General features: G+C 39.2%; 1 protein-coding gene across 1 annotated transcript in view; it reads right to left on the reverse strand.

Annotated features, from left to right (window-relative positions):
• psma5 (proteasome 20S subunit alpha 5) overlaps positions 1 to 19,578 on the reverse strand; it is a 21,094-nt gene extending 1,516 nt beyond the window's left edge. The window contains exons 1-8 of the mRNA XM_020526642.2: positions 19,328 to 19,578; positions 19,046 to 19,112; positions 14,059 to 14,185; positions 10,256 to 10,323; positions 9,065 to 9,172; positions 7,355 to 7,413; positions 3,878 to 3,980; positions 2,494 to 2,580 (exon numbers count right to left, since the gene is read on the reverse strand). Of these exons, the coding sequence (XP_020382231.1) occupies positions 2,494 to 2,580; positions 3,878 to 3,980; positions 7,355 to 7,413; positions 9,065 to 9,172; positions 10,256 to 10,323; positions 14,059 to 14,185; positions 19,046 to 19,112; positions 19,328 to 19,356 (648 nt within the window). The 5' untranslated portion in view covers positions 19,357 to 19,578. The remainder of the gene's footprint in view (positions 1 to 2,493; positions 2,581 to 3,877; positions 3,981 to 7,354; positions 7,414 to 9,064; positions 9,173 to 10,255; positions 10,324 to 14,058; positions 14,186 to 19,045; positions 19,113 to 19,327) is intronic.
• Between the last annotated feature and the right edge of the window lie 238 nt (positions 19,579 to 19,816).

The raw sequence follows: 19,816 nt of genomic DNA on the forward strand, positions 1-19,816 counted from the left end.
TCTCCTGCTCCTCTGATGCTGCTTGGCCTGCTGTGTTCATCCAGCTCTACACCTTGTTATCTCAGATTCTCCAGCATCGGCAGTTCCCACTGTCTCTGTTGCGATAAGTGAGACTTGTATAGTAACAGTGACACCCAAGGATGATATCCCAGATTTTGTTTTTCAATAGATTCCAGTTGGAAGAGTGCCAGAAACTCAGATGGAGACAATTCACTGTGAATGACAACAGTAATAAGAATTACTACTATATTAAGGGATTTCAACTTCTCCAACATTAATTGGGATAGTCATAGGGTAAAGGGTTGAGAGTTTGGATTTCTTGAATGGATTCAGGAGAGCTTTTTACACATAGGAGATCCAACAAGGGACAGCACACTGCTGGATCTAGTTCTGATGAACAAAGTCGGATAAGTGTTTGAGGTGGCACGGGGGGAATAATTTAGAGATAGCGACTACAACACATTATGATTTAAGTTTGGTATGGAAAAGGAATAAGATGTCTTACAAAAAAAGGGCTTCCCCGCTCCCCCTGCACCCCCCCCCACCCCAGGGATGGGGCAGGGGTGCGGTTTGAGGGGGGATAGATTTTTATTACAACAATTGGAATCTGGCCAAAATACGCTGAGAACAGCTATTTGTATGAAAATCTACTGCAGAACAGTGGGGGCATTCAAAAAGAAAATGGGGAGTGTACAGGCTCAATATGTGCCCTTTAGGGTGAAATGTAAGAGCAACAAGCTCAGAGAACCATGAACGTCTAGGACTATTCAAGACAAGGAGGGGAAAACACAAAAGTCTTTTAGCAGCTGCAAAGGGAGCAAATCAATCGAGGCCCCACTGGAGTACAGAAATTTTGGGGGTGGGGAAACTTAAGGCAATTAGGAGAACAAAGAGTGGAAATTAGAAAATCCTAACAGGAAACTCAGAAAATCCCAAGATATTCTTTAAGTATATCATGAGGAGAGGATAACCAGGCAAAGTGCAAAGTCCAATAGGGACCACGAGGACAATCTGCAAGGGGCTGGAGGGTATTGATTGGTGTTAAACATGTATTTCACATCTGTCTTCACTCAGGATGAGGGTGTAGATACAGAATTCAGGGTGAGGAAATGAAGTCTTGAGCACAGTGACACAGAGTGAGAAGGTATTGATGGCTTTGGTGGGCTTAAAAGTGGACAAATCCTCAGGTCTGGATCAGTTACTTCCCAAAGCCGCTGTGGGAGATGAGGGTGGAAATTTCAGGGGCTCTGACCCAGATTTTCAACTCCTCTCTAGCCACAAGGAGGTGCAAGAGGAATGGAGGACAGCTAATGTGGTTCCACGTTTATAAAAAGATAGTAGGGCTAAATGACAGAATTACAACCAGTGAGTCACACATCAGAGATAGGGAAACTACTGGAGAAAATTCTGAAGGAAAGAATTAATCTTTACTTGGGACAGGCAAGGTTTAATCAGGGACGGTCAGCATGGCTTTGTCAGAGGGAGGTTCATGTCTAACAAATTTAATTAAATTTTGAGGTGGCAATCAGATGTGTAGTTGAGAGCAGTGGAGTTTATGTTATGTAGATCCCAGCAGAGCCTTTGACAAGATTGCTCATGGGAGACTGATAGGGTAGTAAATGCACATGGAATCCAGGTTGACTTGGCAAGGTAGATCCAAAACTGGTTCAGTGGTAGAAGGCTGTTTGTGTGGTTGGAGGCAGGTCCACAGGGATCTGTTCTGGGTTCCTCATTATTTGTGATACATAGAAATGACATCAATGAGAACTGTGGGAGGGCTCCCATACAAATTTGTGGATGACAAAGATGGGCTGGGTGATTCTCAGGTGAAGAAGGTGGTCTCTAACAAGGGGCATAATTTTAAGGCGAAGGGCAGGTAGGTTAGAGGGATTTGAGGAAAAGAAGGTGGTAGGAGTCTGGAATGCACTCCCTGGGAGGGAGGCAGAGGCAGAAAGCCTTACAACCTTCAAAAATGTATGTGGATAAACACTTGAAATGTCATAACATTCAAGGCTACAGGCCAAGTACTGGAAAGTGGGACTTGTGTAGCTAGGGTGGCGCAGACTAGATGGGCCAAAGGACCTCTTCTGTGCCATATGACTCCAGGACAATAAATCAGATTTTGCTGTGTTTAGATTTTAACCAAAAACAGACCCAGGCAGGCAGGCTGGGCTGGGGAGTGACGGGATGGGACTGCAAGGTAAAATGGAAGAGAAACGGGGTAACTAATTCTAGTCACACAGGCTGCATTCAGTTTTATTCTATTGACTAGAGTGAAAGAGGGACGAGCAGAGAAAGAAATACAGATTCAAAGAATGGTTATAGCACCAGAGGTGATTCCACAAATTACAGTTCTCTGTAAGATGTTTAGATTAATAATTATGCTAAAACTTGCCAACCTTCAGAATTACAAGTCAAATTATCAAACAAAAAAGCAGACTGCTCCAGCAAACTGGAGTACTTATGGTTTTACCATTGGCAAAATCTGCGTACCTCAATATTAGTAGCATTCAGTTTTTCTTCCATTACTTGTTTCAGGATAGTGAGTGCTGCATTTTTTGCCTCTTCTAATGTCATTGACTAGGAATTAAAAACAATATTCATTAGATGTGCTACTAAAGATACCTTTTTGCAGTTACATGATGAACCCACACAGCAAAACTCTTAGTTACAACGACATTCCCTAAGTGGTCAAGGCCAAAAATACTAAGGTTCGAAGCAATGCATATATTATATTACAGTATGTTCAAAATAGCAAGATACCACCAAATGTTTGGATAGTGAAAACCTACGCTTTATACTCATTCTACAGGATTGTTCAAGTTCAACAGATTTCAAGGGCAACTGGCATGCTTCATGCATCATCTAAATAATGGCCAGAATTCATGCTGAGTAGGTGTGCTTGTACTTATTGGGGTTTAGAAGAACGTGAGGCATCCTTATGGAAATATAAAGTCTCTTAGGGGGGCTTCACAGTGTAGATGTTGAGAGATGTTTGCCCTTGTGACAAAGTCTAGAACCAGAAGACATAATCACAGAATAAGGGGTCACCCATTTAAAAAATTATGGAGGAGGAATTCTCTCACCCAGTAGGTAGTCAAACTGTGGCATTCTTTACCACAGAAGGCAGAAGGATCGTTACTGCTGGGATAGACAGATTTTTAATCAGCAAGGGATTCAAGGGTTATGGCGATAAGTCAGGAAAAAGTGGTATTCAGAATCAACCATGATCCCAATGACTGGCAAAGCAGATTTGACGAGCCAAATAGTCTATATCTTATGGTCTTAAATCCAAGCCAACATATTTAAATTTCTAAGATTAATGAGTCAATCATTAAATATTTCTATTGATTTAAATATTAATGAAATAGACGTTTGCATTGGTTTCACAAATTTTTCAAGACTGCAATCATGTAAACAAATATTTCCCAGATGACTGCTTAGTTGCAGTGTTTATTTCGTATCACTATATAGGGCTGATTTTATGTTGGATTTTGGATCTTGCCTTGTTTTAGGTTGAATGGTTCAAGATAAGCAAGGTCTGGTGGGCTTGCCTTAGACCACTTGAAGCATGGAAAAAGACTCCCACACAACACTAGTAACTAGTCCCATGCCAACTCAACAGCTAGCTGAACAAGCTGGAAATGCATTTTACTCTTAACAAGAATTTTAAAAAATTATGCATGGTAGTTTATATAAAAAAGGTCCAGTTTTCGGGCACCCCAGCTTAATTGTTGGATGCAAAACACTACCTGTACTACTCAGTTTATCCATTAGTCCCAGTGGTGTCATAATTATTAAAATATTTTCACTCATTATATTAAGTGGATTTAATTGCTGATTGTATACATCATCCTATGTGTACCAGTTCCTGTACCTTACGATAAACCTCCTGTAGGGAGCTCTGGGCACCCTCCGAAGCAGAGCCAATCGCTCTTGCATCACACTGTACAAAGGTGCCAGATGGATCCATATGATACCTGTAAAAGAAATTAAAATTGGGCTAATAACTAAAATTGAATATAAACATTTAGCAATGAAATAAATCACATGTTTCTTCTGCACATTATCGGGTAGAGACACACAGCTTATCTTGAATGTTAGGATAAAGTCTATCAGCACTGGATGAAGCTACGTCATTTGACTGCTCAATTGCAAAAATCTCAAGTCCCAGGTCATGTCAAACAATAATTCAACGGAAGATGCATTCCTTACAATGTTTATTAAGTTCATTTTATTTGCAATGTAGCATTCATGACGTAGGATCAGCTGCTCCATAGGAAGGGAATTTTGGCATGCTACATATAACCACCAGAAACTACTACTGTTCCTGCTCAATCATTGCTTAAGAAGGTGTAAGAAAATTAACCTTTGCATTGAAGTTGCAAAACTGAGTTCAGCTGTAGCTATGTGTAGACAGACAGTCATGCAGAAACTAATATTCCTGGTGTTACATCTAACATAATTGATCTACCATTACTTATCCTTCTTTCTGTTTTAAATTTTTTTTTTCCAGGGATACCATAGTGCAACATGACAGTCAAAATATCCACTTTCTAACAAAACAATTTAACTCACTTACACCATCAAACCAAACACCAATTCATACAAAACATAGGAAACATTTGTCACAAGTTTGAAAATGAATTAAAATCAAAGGTTTACAATACAGAGGCTATTTTAACCATTGAGACTGTGTCAAAATTAATCACACATTCTCCTTCATTTGCCCCTCTACATTGTATTTTTTCAAATATTCATCCAGTTTTACTTTAAATGCCTTGATAATTCCACGTGGCAAAATATTTCAGAATGACTGTGTAAAGAAGTTTTGGCTAATTCATTTTCTCACATTTGATGAGGAATTATAATGGACTATGCTTCATCACAACATTCCCCATTGGGGAAAACAAACTTGCTCAATTTATTTGATCAAGATTCTAGATTATCCTCTTCACCTTCTCCACTCCAGTGGCACTGGTGAGGTTCTCTCTCATTCGGTGATTCTAGTGCTCTTCTGCACTTGGTTTCCAAAGCTGCAGAGTACTGCAACTACAACAAAAACATTTTTTTCCCCACAACAACACTGCTTGAATTTTATATTCTTTGGCCATATTTAGAAAACCCCAAATCCTATTTTATTTGATTTGAAGATAGATTAATCTTCAATTGTACTGGAATCCCTACATCTCAAGATTCATTCACAATCTTGTGTCTTTCCATTAACCATGTCTCCACATTAATGTTTGGAAGAAAGAAACAGGAAAGTGTATTGACCCAGATTATATAGCCATCAGCAGAAGTGTGGCTCATGCCAGTCAGTGCCCAGAGAATTTTTTGAGATTGAACAGCAACTTCGTGGCATCAGGCATCCTGCCCTCTACAGGTGTGCATGAACAGGACTAGCGACAGTCTGCTTCTCCAGAATTTAAACCAAGAGCTATAAATTAGATTTACTTCAAAAAAATCATATATAAAGAGCAAAACAAAGAAAGAGAGGGAATAATAAAATTCAAGGCAAAAGAGACTAGACACAAAGTATAAAACAAACAATCTTCTTAAAATAACTCCAACACTAAAAATTTTAAAAGAATGAGACTCCACATTTGCAGGGGTTTCCCTGCAACTGCCTGACTTTGCTGACCTTTTTGTAACATTTTCCCCATGTCCTTTATTATCCTGACACAACCTAACACCATAACTTACATGACGGTGTTCTGAAAGAACTATTCAAAACAATTTGTGCTTAAGCAGGTAGTTTCAAAAGAAACAAAGCACAGGACCAGTCTCAGTCAAGATATATAAAGGATTGAAAATCCAGTTAATAATTAGAAGATTACCTCTGTGCAAGCAAAATTGCACATAAAGCTCTAGAACTTGCAAGTCAAGACCGTTACTATGGCTCAAGCCATCAAATTGTTCATTAAAATGTAGCAATGAGCAATGTTCTACTCATTCCCAAACTTTTATGCTCATTTAGGTTGCAAGTACAATTTACATGCAAATTGCGTGTGCCTAAGCGCACGAACTTCCAGGCCACCACACAATAATCAATTTGAACCCATTATGCACTCAACCAATTCCAATATCCCAAACTCTGTTTAGATATAGCCAATTCAAGTCATGGAGTACAGATCTGAAAAATCTTAATGTGGCTGCACTCCATGATCATCCAAACCATTTAGTTATATTCCCAGATGCATACTTGCCTTTATGTAAAGCTTTACTTTCAGCTACTAACATTTAAAAGGCTTTTGAAGCTTTATAAGACTTTCTCAAATCAATGTTAAATGGTTTAAAAGACTCATGTAATCTAACATTAAAATTGATTTGACACAATTCATTTAGATTCCCATGTATGTCAAGTACAAACATGGTAAAATGGCATCACTGAACAGGTATCAAAGCTGACCTGCAGTCAAATCAAAAACCAATTCTGTGACTACATTTCTGATGCTGCTTCAAAAAGATAAATTGATTTCATCACCTAACTTTATAAAGGAAGTAGTCAATTAACAGTAGAACAGTTACAAGTGCAAAGTTAATTTGATCGTGCATGTTTGAAAATTCGGAGCTAAAATGTGCTCAGTGTCATGATATACATCTTCCAGCTTAAATTTAAAAGGCAGTTGCCTTGTTCTGACAATATTGTACAAGCTCAAGTCAGATTTATTTATGTAATGGTTTCAGCAAAATTACAGCCACATAAGGCCAAATAATCTAAAATTCCCACAGCTCTGTTTTCCAAGTTATGCTATTAACCAGTTTGAAGGCACCAAACTGTTTTTTTGCTTACAAACAAATAAAAAACATGCTATTATCAAATTGTGTAATGAAACTAAAAGCAAGTCCTTTATAAAATCCTAACATAAAAGCGGTTTCCAGTTTAGGGATATAATGTGTGACATAGCCTCATCATGAAAACATTATGATGTCAGATGATTCTTGTAAGACTTGTGAAACAGAAGTGTTTCACGATTTTAGGAGTCCTACTTTTGATTTGAATCCAGTATTGGATAAGAATGCTTCTTCATTTTGACTATGTTAAGCTACAGGCTGAACTCTCAGTTGCAGATAATCAATTACTGAAAGGAAAAGCTCAACAGTTATAGAAGATATACCCAATAAAACATAGGCAATCTAGGTAAACAAGCATATTGTACATGCTTAAAATGGTATGCTTTGACACTCTCAAAATACCCCAAATGAATTACCACATAAGATGCACTCAATGTGGGAAAAACGAGCAGAAGATTGGCATTAAGTTATGATGTTCATTTGAAGAACCAGTGCATGCATGACAGGCCAAATGGACTTCTTATGCTGTATCAATTCCGATTAAAACTATACTTACATCTGTGGTCCTTTTTCATCAATTCCTCCAAACAGTAATGCCACACCAAATGGTCGGCTCTGAAAAAAGTAATTAAAAAAAAAATCAGCAAGTTTAAACACGTTTTCCTTCTAAGCACTTAAACAGCAAAGTGATATATTGAGAAAATGTCTACCTTCCTCTTGGCAAGAAAACCATGATAGATGAGTGATACAACAGCTAAATGGAGGTTTTTGTAATCAAACAAAAGAGCTTTGGGCCAAAGCAGGCAAGGCATTTCGTTCTTGCATGAAATAGTGTCAGAGATGGACAGCATGGAAACAGACCCTTTGATCCAACTCGCCCATGCCGATCAGATATCCTAAATTAATCTAGTCCCCTTTGCCAGCATTTGGCCCATATCCCAAGACCAAATTTCCAATGATTATTCAGTCTGTTGGGGAGGGAGGATACAAACATTTCCTTGTCTGGGAAACTCAGCACGTCGGTTGGCTAATGGCCGTCAACACTGGTTGTTGACCTTCACAAAGATTGTTCAGTAAGGAGAGTTCCCCAGGATGGAGCTTCCTCTAAATCACCCATGATGCTCCAATGCTCAGGAAGTGTAAGGGTCCATGAGCCACCTCAAGTCACTGATCAGCTGGTGAACCTTCTGGCCTACTTGGCCTCAGGACACTGACAAACTCCTGCAATGCAGCACTCTCAGGAGTAGCAAAAACCCTTTTTCTGAGTTTTGCTCTGGCCAGATTTTAGATGGCCTCAGATATTTAAATGGCCAGGGAGTTGCCTGAGCAACAAAGACTGAAATTGCACTTCGGGACTATGTGGAATCCTTGACACAGTTTCATGGGAACTGCCTAGGAAATTAATTTTCTGATGGGGGAATTCCCCCACTTTTAAAATCCTCGAAAATAGTCTATTGAAATTGGAGAATTTGAAGGGCTCCAGCTCCCAAAGCTTAATTGGTTCCCAGAGAGGAAAAAAACTATTAAAAACTGTTCCCCCAACTCCAGACACTACCTCCACACCTAAGCCTACCAATTACCTCGGCCAGTGACTTAATTGGCATCCTACCAGCCCCTGCTGACCATACATATCAATCCTGTCACAGAAACTGTCAAAGAGGCCAGTTGTGTTGCTAGGCATTTACTGCAAATGGCAGCGTGATTCCTAACAAGATTTTCTTTCCTACTAGATTTGGGAATTCCCGAGAAGGTTCATAAAATTCCTAACCAAGAATCCCCAGTGCAAAAGATATCCAAAGTGAAGTGGGTAATTTTTAATCCAAATCAGGGTCAGTAATAGGGTTTCCAACTCTGATTGAAATAACTGGGCCATTTAATCTTATGCAAGTTACAGCATTTTCACTTGCAATTCAGTGACAGAAACACTAAATCATGTACTGTATTTTGTTCTAGTGGTGAGGGACGGGGGGAAAGAGAGACACGGACACGTATGAAGCAAAACTGTGAAGATATCTTTAAAAGTAGCAATTGTGTCTCGAAACTGGGTTTATTTCAATTAAGATTCATCATTAAAACCTGTTGATTTGATAAAATGACTTAGAAGTACTATTGGTACTAATCTGGCCTTCACATTTAGCTGTCCATTTGTAAATACCACAAGTTGATGTCAGTTTTATACAGACCGAAGGCCAGCATCTGCAGTTTCACCACCAGTTCAACTGCAAATTCCAGGCCACATATCTGTATATTTAATAAGAGATTTTACCATTGCACCAGGATCTGCATCTTCTTCACCAAACTGCAAGGCCAGGTTAGAGACTGCCTGCGTCACACTCTCCACAGTCATATTTTCATTATAGGTAAACCAATGATTCTGAAGAAAAAAAATTATAATTCAAGTTAAGTAAGTTCTAAGTAATATCATTCCAATACACAGACTGTCAGTACAGTAAAATGCCACATTCCTGGGGATGCCTCAGAACATTTTGCCATTGGTTATTTTCACAAACACTGAACACTGAAGATTGCAGTAAGTGACAGATGCGCAGCGCACACTTTCACTGCAAGAAGATTTTTCTTTCTTTAAGCCACAGATAAGTGACAATTAGAACCACATTGGTTGAAAAGGTATACAATAAAATTTGTGTTAATAAGTGAATTCACAATGGGTGGGTCCTTACTGTAATTACAGTTAGGATATTTTAATCTTTGAGAATATGAATTTTTTTTCAAAAAAGTCTCGAAAATATAATAGATTGTAGAATGTACTTGGAATATATTCAAAACACTGGCTTCAATCATTGGGATGATGTAGTGGATGAATAAATAGATTTTTGTTAAACATCTTCCTCTTTTATACTATCACAGGACAACCTTGGGAATCCGATGAAACTACATGTTCCATGTATGTATGTATGCATGTACTTATTTATTATGTAACATATTCTAGCTGTAGCTTGCTCAAAGTGAACTGCAATAGAAAGCAATTTAAAAATCAAAGCTTATATACTGGAATACTGGTTTTCCAAAGATTTCCACTCAACTACCTGTAATTTATTTGTTTAAGCTATCTTGTTATACTGACATTCAGAAGTATAAACAGACAGCTGAACTCTAAATAGCTACTCAAAGACCTTTGATAAATGAACATTTCACAGGCCCATGTACATTGACTTTGCAATAAATGCTTACCAAGTTAAACATATTTTTGGTAATTAAGAAACAATATAAATCATTCTCAGTTTTGACAAAAGATTATGAACCTGAAATATTAATTCTGTCTCTCATGATGTAGCCCTAGATCTTTCCAGTATCTTTCATTTTTATTAATATAAAACATCAAGTTGGCGGTTAAAGAGTGCACCATACTCATTTAACATCACATTACAAAGTTGTTTAACATTTAAAAATAGGATAGACTTTGTGATAACGTATTTATAATGAATTATAATATTACCTGCGTTTCAACTCTTGCTTTGTCAATCAGAGTTTTGGCATCAGCTATTAATCCACTCATTGCACAACCTAACAACAAAATAATTAACAAGTAAGACAATATTCCAAAAAAGCTATACTAAATGGAATGTGAAATTTAAATTCAGTGGTAAGATATATGTTTTAAACATATTTCTACATTTAATTTACTGTTTTTATTTATCAAGACACTCAAAAAGGTACAAGTGTTGACCGTTGTAAAAGTGATCCAAATACTTTGCGTATTGTAAGATGATGCGATACAAAATAGAATTTTAAAATAAACAAAAAAGGATGTCTTAAGAAGTACTCTGTATACCATTTGTATCTGATCTTATTTTCTCCAAAACAAAACACGGTGTCTTTACAAGGATTAAGTTTTCCTTCCTCGCATTATAATTTTATTTTCTGCAGTTATCTAACCTATTTTGCAATCAATCTATTTAATCCCACTACCTATGCCTATACCTTTTCTTCACCAAATATTCCACTATTTTAAAAGCAATTATGAATACTTTTTCTAATAGGTATACCAGGCCCCAATAATTTTTTGCTTTAAAAAAAAAACTCCATCCAAACCCTCCAGTTATCAACCCACCAAGCAGTGAAAACTTTCCCTCTAATTTTACGAAATCTTTCAGAATTTTGAAATTTCTATTTGATTGTCTCTTAATACTGTCATAACAGAATATCATTTACTCAAAAATAAAGTCTCCCATTCGATATAACGTTAGTAATCTTAGTGGCTACTCCCACAGAGTTTGAGACCCTTTTTAAAAGTTCAGGTTCTCAAAGTCTGACTATGGCCTCATGAATGATCTGGATAACTTTAGCGTTGTGTATTTGCTTTTGTATATTTATTATGGTCATATTCTGCTCATATTTATAAAACATTTTCCAACTCCTTCATCAATTGAGATACCAAGTTTCAAATATCTGTATATATAAACACCAAATCTCCTGCTCCTTTTCTGCTCTGAGAAATTTAAAGGTGTATATTTTCTCAACAAAATAGATGTGATAATCTCAGCCCTGTCACTCTTAATTCAGACTGGAAGTCAAATCAACATGATTCCAATTTGTCATACACTGCTTTTACCTCAAATCAGTGACCTGGTCACCCCTATGAACTGTAGCTTTCTTGGTAAATTATCCAATTAAAGAAGTATAGCAATCTCTAGCCTTTTTTACCTATTTAGATTTCAACAACCTGTGTAAGTTAATTTATACAAACAGAACAAATCATGCCTGAAACAAGAAAACAGGACTTTGGAAGCAGAGGCATCAATATTCCTGGAAATAATTGGAATTATTTGCAGTCAGTCAATCAATTTTCTGGATTTATCAGATATTGAGGGGAGAGATACATCAAAACAAACAAAAAAATTGGTCAGTCAAATTCGCACGGCGCGAGAGGGTGGTGGAGGCAGGTACTCTCACGACATTTAACAAGTGTCTAGATGGGTACTTAAAACGCCAGACGTAGTAGGCTATAGACCAAGTGCAGGTAAATAGGATTAGTGTAGTTTGGTGTTTGTTGGTCAGCATTGACATGGTGGACCAAAGGGCATGTTAATATGCTGTATGATTCTGACTGACTCTGTAAAGATCAAAAAAAAACTCCTAAATCAAATAAGATTTTGACAGACTGAGAAGCACCATTTATTTCATTTTATTCAGTTGAGTAGCAGCAATCTTTTTCAATTTTTCCTCCAAATATTCATTTGTTAAGTTTGCTTCTTTTTTAGCAGTCCTTCATGGTCAAGGTGGGGGGTGGGGAGGGGTTTCTAGTGACTGAATAGGCCAATTGGGGACCTACAGACTCAGCCACAGATGGGACAGCTAGTGTCTGAGGTAGGTGGGCGAGATATTCTCGATTCTGTGTAGCTCTTTCCACCACTTGGACTTGGTCTCCATGTGCTTCACTCAGTGACACTCAAAATGGTTGGTGCCTTCGCGAATCATCTTCCCAATTTTCTGCATTCTACAGCAAGAGTTTCCAGTGTTGTGGAGATGTTGCATTTGTTTAGGGAGCCTTTCAGGGTGTCCTTGTATGATTTCCTCTGCTGTCCTCTTGATCACTTACCACTGCAAAGATCAGAGTACAGCACTTGTTCAGGGAGTCTCAGGCATGCGGCAACACGTCCAGCCCATTATAGCTGGTTGTGTGTGACCAGTACCTTGATACTGGGGATACTGGTTTGGAAGTGGATGCTTGCATTGCTATAACTATCCTGCTTGTGGATGGGCAGGATTTTGTAAAGGCAGTGCAAGTGATAACTCTCCAGGGGTTTGAGGTGATGATTGTAAATGGTTCAAGCTTCTGATGCATACAGGAGGGTGGGGAGCACAGCTGCTCCATAGACTACAAGTCTGATGCTGGGTTTCAGGTCTCAGTCTTTGAATATTTGTTCCTCAGGCATCCAAAGGCTGCACTGACCCACTGGAGACAATGTTGGATTTCATCATCAATGTCTGCTTGCATCGAGAGGAGGCTCCCAAGGTGTAGGAAATGATTCACATTGTCCACTGTGGATTTTGCTGGGGCAGCAGCAGTGTTGTGTAGCATGAGGGGACTGGTGAGAACCTTTGCTCTTCAGGCATTTAGACTGAGGCCCATTTTCTCATTCATTTCCATGAATGCATCAACGACAAAATGTAGCTCAGCCTCTGAGTGTGTACACAAACAGGCATTGTAGGCGTAATGCACCTCGATGACAGAATTTGGGGTGATCTCGGCTCTTGCCTGAAGGCGAAAGGTGAACTGTTCCCACTCATCCTATAGTTTCATTTCAGTCCAATGGGGAGCTTCACTGAGATGGGGGTGGATGTTGTGGCAAGGAAAATGGAGAATAGCATTAGTACGATGACACAGCCCTGTCTGACCCTGGATTGTCCTCATATCGAGTCTGCGGTGGATCTATCTATTGGTCAGGATCACACAGTTTGCATGTCATCACGAAGCAAGTGGAGAATGGTGGTGAATTTTTGGGGGCTGCCAAATTCGAAGAGGACATTCCACAATCCCTCATGGTTATTAGAGTCGAAGGCCTTTATGAGATCGAAGAAGGCCACGTACGGAGATTAGTGTTGTTCCCTGCACTTTTCTTGGATTTGTTGCACTCAAAGTCATGTCCATTGTGCCTCCCGATTGCCAAAGGGTGCAGACTCGGGGGAGCCCTTCAGCCAGTGGGAGGAGACAGTTGAGGAGGATTCTCAATGACCTTTCCTGTGGCAGACAATAAGGAAATCCCTCTGTAATTTCCACTGTTCCACTGGACTAGTCTCCTTTCTTGAAGATGGTTACAATTGCAGCGTCTGCCAGTATGTTCTCTTCCTTCCAGACAAGGGCAATGGGGTCATGGTTTGCAATAAGAGTGAACAGATACAGAGTGGAGTGAGGAGACTCATCACAACGTGCGTAGTTTCTTCAGTGCAATCAAAACCACCTACAGTTACACCTACTAAACTGAGAGCCAAAAATAAAAGTTAATCGCTCAAAGACTGAGAGACAGTCAACACTCACTTGAGAAAACGCTTCAAGGACCTCCTCAACCAAGACATAGCCTTTGACGCAAGGGCTCTCAACATTATCCCGCAACACACTATCAATCATCATCTCAGCACACCTCCAAACTGAGAGGTCAGAAAAGCCACAACAGGTGAAAAACAAAGCAGCTTCCTGCACAGATGGAATCAAATTTGCTTTCATACTCATTTGGGACGCAAGAAAGAATAAAAGGTTCAATAATCGATGCTCTGTAAATTATTTTCAAATATACTAACCTATGTGTGCATCAATTTCAACAATTTTCTCAATGCTGCTGGGTTCCATCAGAGGTGAAGTGATTCTTTTCTCAACTGCAAGAACAACACCTTCAGAAGTTTGGATTCCAATTGCTGTGGAACCCAACTATAGGAAGAGAAAATAGCATTAGTTAAATTTTGACAACTTAGCTAACATTAAAAATTCCAAAAAACTATAAAATCATCCGAATTCTTAACTGGAACAGAAAATGCTCAAAACCCCAATTATACTGGTGTTTAAAAAATTTTAGTTTCAGGCTCATTTACAGAATAGTTTTGATGTAAAGTTTTGGATACCGATGAATATACTGTATTTCTAACTTTTTCTGTTTCCACTTCAAATTTCCTGCACTAACAGTTCCACCCTCCAGTCCACCCATTCATTCTTTGATATACCATGGAAACTATAGAATCCCTACAGTGTGAAAGCAGGTCATTCGGCCTAACGAGTCCACATCGATCCTCCAAAAAGCATTTCCCAGATCACCCACCCCCCCCCCCCCCCCCATTCTATTCCAGTAACCCTGAATTTCTCACCTCGCCTACACATCCCTGGACACTATGGGACAATTTAACTTGGCCAATCTACCTAACCTGCATATCTTTGGACGGAACATCTAGCTAGTTATTCTGTCATTGAATTAAAACACCGAGCTGAAGAATGAGCAAGCTTGTGATGGATCTAATACCATGGAACTTCAGTCCTATAAGTTGGTAGGGGGACCTGCTTTGACAGTAATACGAAAAGACAAATTTAGTACAGGATTGAGATAACAACTTGCATTCATATAATGACATTCAATCAAGACGTTACCAAAGAGCATTTTCGGACAAGAGTTTATATTGAGCAAAACAAGAGTATAAGAGGGATAACTTAAACTCTGGTATAAGAGGTGGAGAAGAAAGAGGGGGAGGGGTGGGGTGGGGTGGGGTGGAGTGGAGAAGAAACTATTTACATGAGTTACATTTATCCTTCTCAGGGTTCTGAGAAAGGGTCACTCGACCCAAAACGTTAACTCGGATTACGCTCCACAGATGCTGCCAGACCTGTTGAGCTTTTCTAGCAAGTTCTATTTTTATCTCTTGCAAGAATGCACTTGAGTTTTCATATTCCATGCCGGTTTCCTTTCATATTCTATTTTTTCTCCATTCTATCAACTCTTTGGTTGTGCTAGGTCGATTTATAAATTCTAAAAAAGTTCATAAAGACATTCTGCAAATGTCTTCCAGGTTATCTTTGCCAACTTGACATTCTAAAGCATCAGATGGGATCATAGTTCTATTTGTTTCAAAATGGTGATGGAAAAGGATAGACCGATCTAAAAGTTAAATTTCTAAACTGGAGGAAGGCCAATTTTGACAGTATTAGGCAACAACTTTCAAAAGTTAATTGGGAGCGGATATTCACAAGTAAATGGACAGCTGGGAAGTGGGAAACCTTCAAAAATGAGATAATTTGAGTCCTGAAACAATATGTTCCTGTTACGGTGAAGGGCAAGGCTGATAGGCGTAGGGAATGCTGAATGACTACAGAAATTAAGGTTCTGGTCAAGAAAAAGAAGGAAGCATATGTCAGGTATAGGCAGCAGGGATTGAGTAAATCTCTAGAAATGCATAAAGGCAATAGAAGTATGGTTAAGAGGGAAATCAGGAGGGCAAAAAGGGGACACAAGATAGCTTTTACAAATAGGGTTAAAGAGAATGTAAAGGAATTCTGCAAATACATGAAGAACAAAAGGGTAACTAGGGAGAGAATAAGGCCCTTTAAAGATCAGCAAGGCAATCTACGTGTGGGACCACAGGAGATGAGGGAAGATACTAAACAAATATTTTGCATCAGTATTTACTGTGGAGAAGGATATGGAAGATAGGGAAAGTGGGGAAATAAATTGCGACATCTTGAAAAATGACCATATTACAGCGGTGGTGGTGCTGGACATCTTAAATCACAAAGGTGAATAAATCCCTGGGACCTGATCAGGTGTAGCATAGAGTTTTGTGGGAAGCTAGGTAAGTGATTGCTATGCCCCTTGTTAAGATATCTGTATCATCGATAGCCACAGATGAGGTGCCAGAGGACTGGAAGCTGGCTGATGTGGTGCCACAATTTGAGAAAGGTGATAAGGAAAAGCAGACCAGTGAACCTAACATCAACGGGCAAGTTGTTGGAGGTGATCCTGACAATCAGGATTTACATGTATTTAGAAAGGCAAGAACTGATTAGGGATAGTCAACCTTGCTTTGCATGGGAGAAGTCATGTCTCACTAACTGAGTTTTTTGAAGTAGTAATGAAGAAGATGGATCCAGCGGTGGATGTGATCTATATGACTTCAGAAGGCCATTCAGCAAGGCTCCGCATAGTAGACTGGTTAGTGAGGTTAGATCAAATGGAATGCAGGGAGAACTAACAATTTGGATACAGAACTGGCTCGAAGTTGGAGACAGAGGTTGGTGATGGAGGGCTGCTTTTCAGACTGGAGGCCTCTGACCAGCAGCATCCCACAAGGATCGATGCTGGGTCCACAGCTTTTTGTCATTTTATATTGATTTGGATGTGAACGTAGGAGGTATGGTTAGTAAGTCTGCAGATCACACCAAAATTGTTGGTGTATTGGACAGCTAAGAAGCTTACCTCAGAGTACGATGAGATCTTGATCAGTTGGGCTGGCAGGCCAAGGAGTGGCAAATGGAGTTAATTTAGATAAATGTGAGATGCTGCAGTTTGGAAAGGCAAATCAGGGCAAGACTTATACAACTAATGGTAAGGACCTGGAGAGTGCTGCTGAACAATGAGGCCTTGGAGTGTAGGTTCATAGTTCCTTGAAACTAGAGTCACAGGTAGATAGGATAGTGAAGGCGGCATTTGGTATGCTTGCCTTTATTGGTCAGAGCACAGAGTATAGGAGTTGGGAGGTCATGTTGCAGCTATATAGGACATTGTTTAGGCCACTTTTGGAATATTGAATGCAATTCTGGTCTTCCTGCTATAGGAAGGATGTTGTGAAACTTGAAATGGTTCACAAAAGATTTGCAAGGACAGTGCCACAGTTGGAGGGTTTGAGCTATAGGGTGAGGCTGAATAGGCTGGGTCTATTTTCCCTAAAGTGTTGGAGACTGAGGGGTGACCTTAAAGAAGTTTATAAAATCATGAGGGGCATAGAGAGGGTGAATAGCTAAGATCTTTTCCACAGGACAGTGCAGTCCAAAACTAGAAGGCCTAAGCTGAGGAGGAAAAGATTTGGCAGGGACTTAGGGGCAACTTTTTCACACAGGAAGTGGTGGAGACTGGTACAATTACAACATTTAAAAGGTATCTGGATGGGTATATGAACAAGAAGATATGAGCGAATGGGTCTAGGTTAATTTCGGATATCTGGCTGGCATGGACGAGTTGAATTGAAGGGTGGGTTTCCATGTTGTACATCTCTACGACTCTATGTACTACAACTCTTTGCAATGTTATAGCCTATTTTTTCAATCTTTTTAGTAAGCCAAAGACATGACTTTCCCATGGAATTTTTGTTTTTCAACAGAATGTATATTGTTTTTGAACTGTTACTTTAAATGTTTCTTTACTGCAAAGCCTTTTAGTTTATTTACCCAATCAATCTTAGCCAGCTCTCCACTCACACCCGTGTAATTGGCTTTAAGTTTCAGATTCTTACTTGCAATTGAAAGATTTCAAACTTACTGTGGAATTCATTGTACTATGATCAATATTCCCCAGTGGATATTTACTATGGATCAGTCACAATCATATTGAATGACAGAGCTCAAACAGGTCCAACAGCCTATGCCTGCTCCAACATTTTATACTTTGATGGCATTACTAATTAAGCCTGCCTCACTGCACAATACTATCTCCCGAAGTAATTTCATTCCCAGTCGATTTCACAACATATTGTTCCAAGAAACTGCCATAAATGCTTTCAACAGACTTTCCAGGCCACTTTACCAATTTGATTGATCCAGTCTATTTGCAGATTCAAGTCCCCCACCACTATTATATTGCCTTTGTCACAAGTTCATACAATTTCTGTTTAATGCTTTGTCCAACTATACAACTAGTGGTGGGGAGGCCTATAAAACTAGTCCCAGCAACATTTTCTGACTTTTGTCATTCTTAATCCCTACCCATAGTTTTACTTTCTGATTTGCTAGGTCACGATAATTTCTTATTAATGTTCTTATGTCACCTTCCGTCAGAGCTGTCCTACCTACTTTTACAGCTACCTATCTTTCAAAACATAGTGCACCCTGGAATAATTATTTCCCCAACACTGGTTACCTTGTAACCATATCTGTGTAAAAAGCAATTTATCTGTTTATACTTCTCACTCATGTATCTTATTTGGGATACATTCAAATAAATTCTTTTTTTTAAAAAGATTAGGCTGTAAATACCAAAAACATCACTTCTAGGTAGCACAAGCAGCAGGTATTCAATGAATAGGATGCATTGTCATTTGGATGCAACAGGAGGTGGTCCATTGCTTCTTTTGACTTTAAAAGGGAGCAGGAGGTGGGTTGGGGGGAGGTAGGTGGGGAAAAAAAACAGGTGCACTAACCCAAGCTCTGGGAAGCACCTCTGATGGCGCAGGACAGCAGATGGAGAGGCCTGAGGCCACTGATGGTAGTGGGACAAGTGCTGGCACTGGTGCTCTCAGCTGATGTCACAATCTGCATATGCACAGGGACCATTTTGATGTTACAGATAATCATTTTTATTAGTATTCCCTGCAATGTAATGTTACCATAAAACTCTCTATCCCTTCCTGTCACACCCAGCTTTGTCTTTAGCACTTTTACTTTTGGATGTCTAATTCTCCCTTCACCTGAACTCTCCTCCCTATTAGCTTGAGGTTTTCACCCACTCTCAGCAAGGCCTATTAAAATACAATTTTAGCATTATCGCCCCTTCTATACGTACACCGCTGTGTTATTGCTATCATTTTGTTAAAATACCTTAATAGCCTCTATGGCATATTCGACTTGGAATAACCGGCCTTCCGGGGAGAATGTATTCACGCCTCTGGAAGTGAAACCAAAACGGTTCATTGAAATACAGTGTTTTAAAATATATCTATGAACCATAATTTACTCGAAGAGTAACATTAAAAAGGAAAGCACTGATTGATTAATTCTTCGTCAAGTTATTTCAGTGAAACTCAGTAATAAAACCACATTAGAAAAAGCAGAGAGGCCTTGCTTTAAATGACAAAGCAGAAGCACAAGAGCTGCACGAACCTGTCGTATTCCGATCTGATTATAAACATTTTTCGATAAACTTTTGTCTTCGATCCAGGAACAGAGAGCTTCGAGAAGAACACTATTTTTTTTTGAAAAAAACTAAAATAAAACAAATCAAATCTTTCCCGGAACTTCGTGTGACTTGACTTCAATTTAGAGTTAGAGGCGGCAAGCCAGCGACAATGGTCCTATCTGACATGCGCCGATTTACCCCTGCTCCTATTGGTTACCTGTTGGACCGGAGGCGGGTTGCGCCGCTCTCCCGTGATGTATTGGTTGGCATCCATGTCAGTTATCTGATCTGATCTGATCTCCCATTGGCCGCTACTCGTTAGTTATGTCACGTAGCGTTCCTTTGGTCACAGCTCCAGTCTGTTAAATTTTTGGCATTTCTATTGGTTAATATCCCTGTCTGTTATCTTCTTAGCATTTTTATTGGTGTCTGTTACAGTCCGTTATCATTTTGGTCTTCCCATTGGATGCTGT

The sequence above is a fragment of the Rhincodon typus genome, chromosome 25 (assembly GCF_021869965.1).
Source record: "Rhincodon typus isolate 14 chromosome 25, sRhiTyp1.1, whole genome shotgun sequence".
In the NCBI taxonomy this organism is placed as follows: domain Eukaryota; kingdom Metazoa; phylum Chordata; class Chondrichthyes; order Orectolobiformes; family Rhincodontidae; genus Rhincodon; species Rhincodon typus.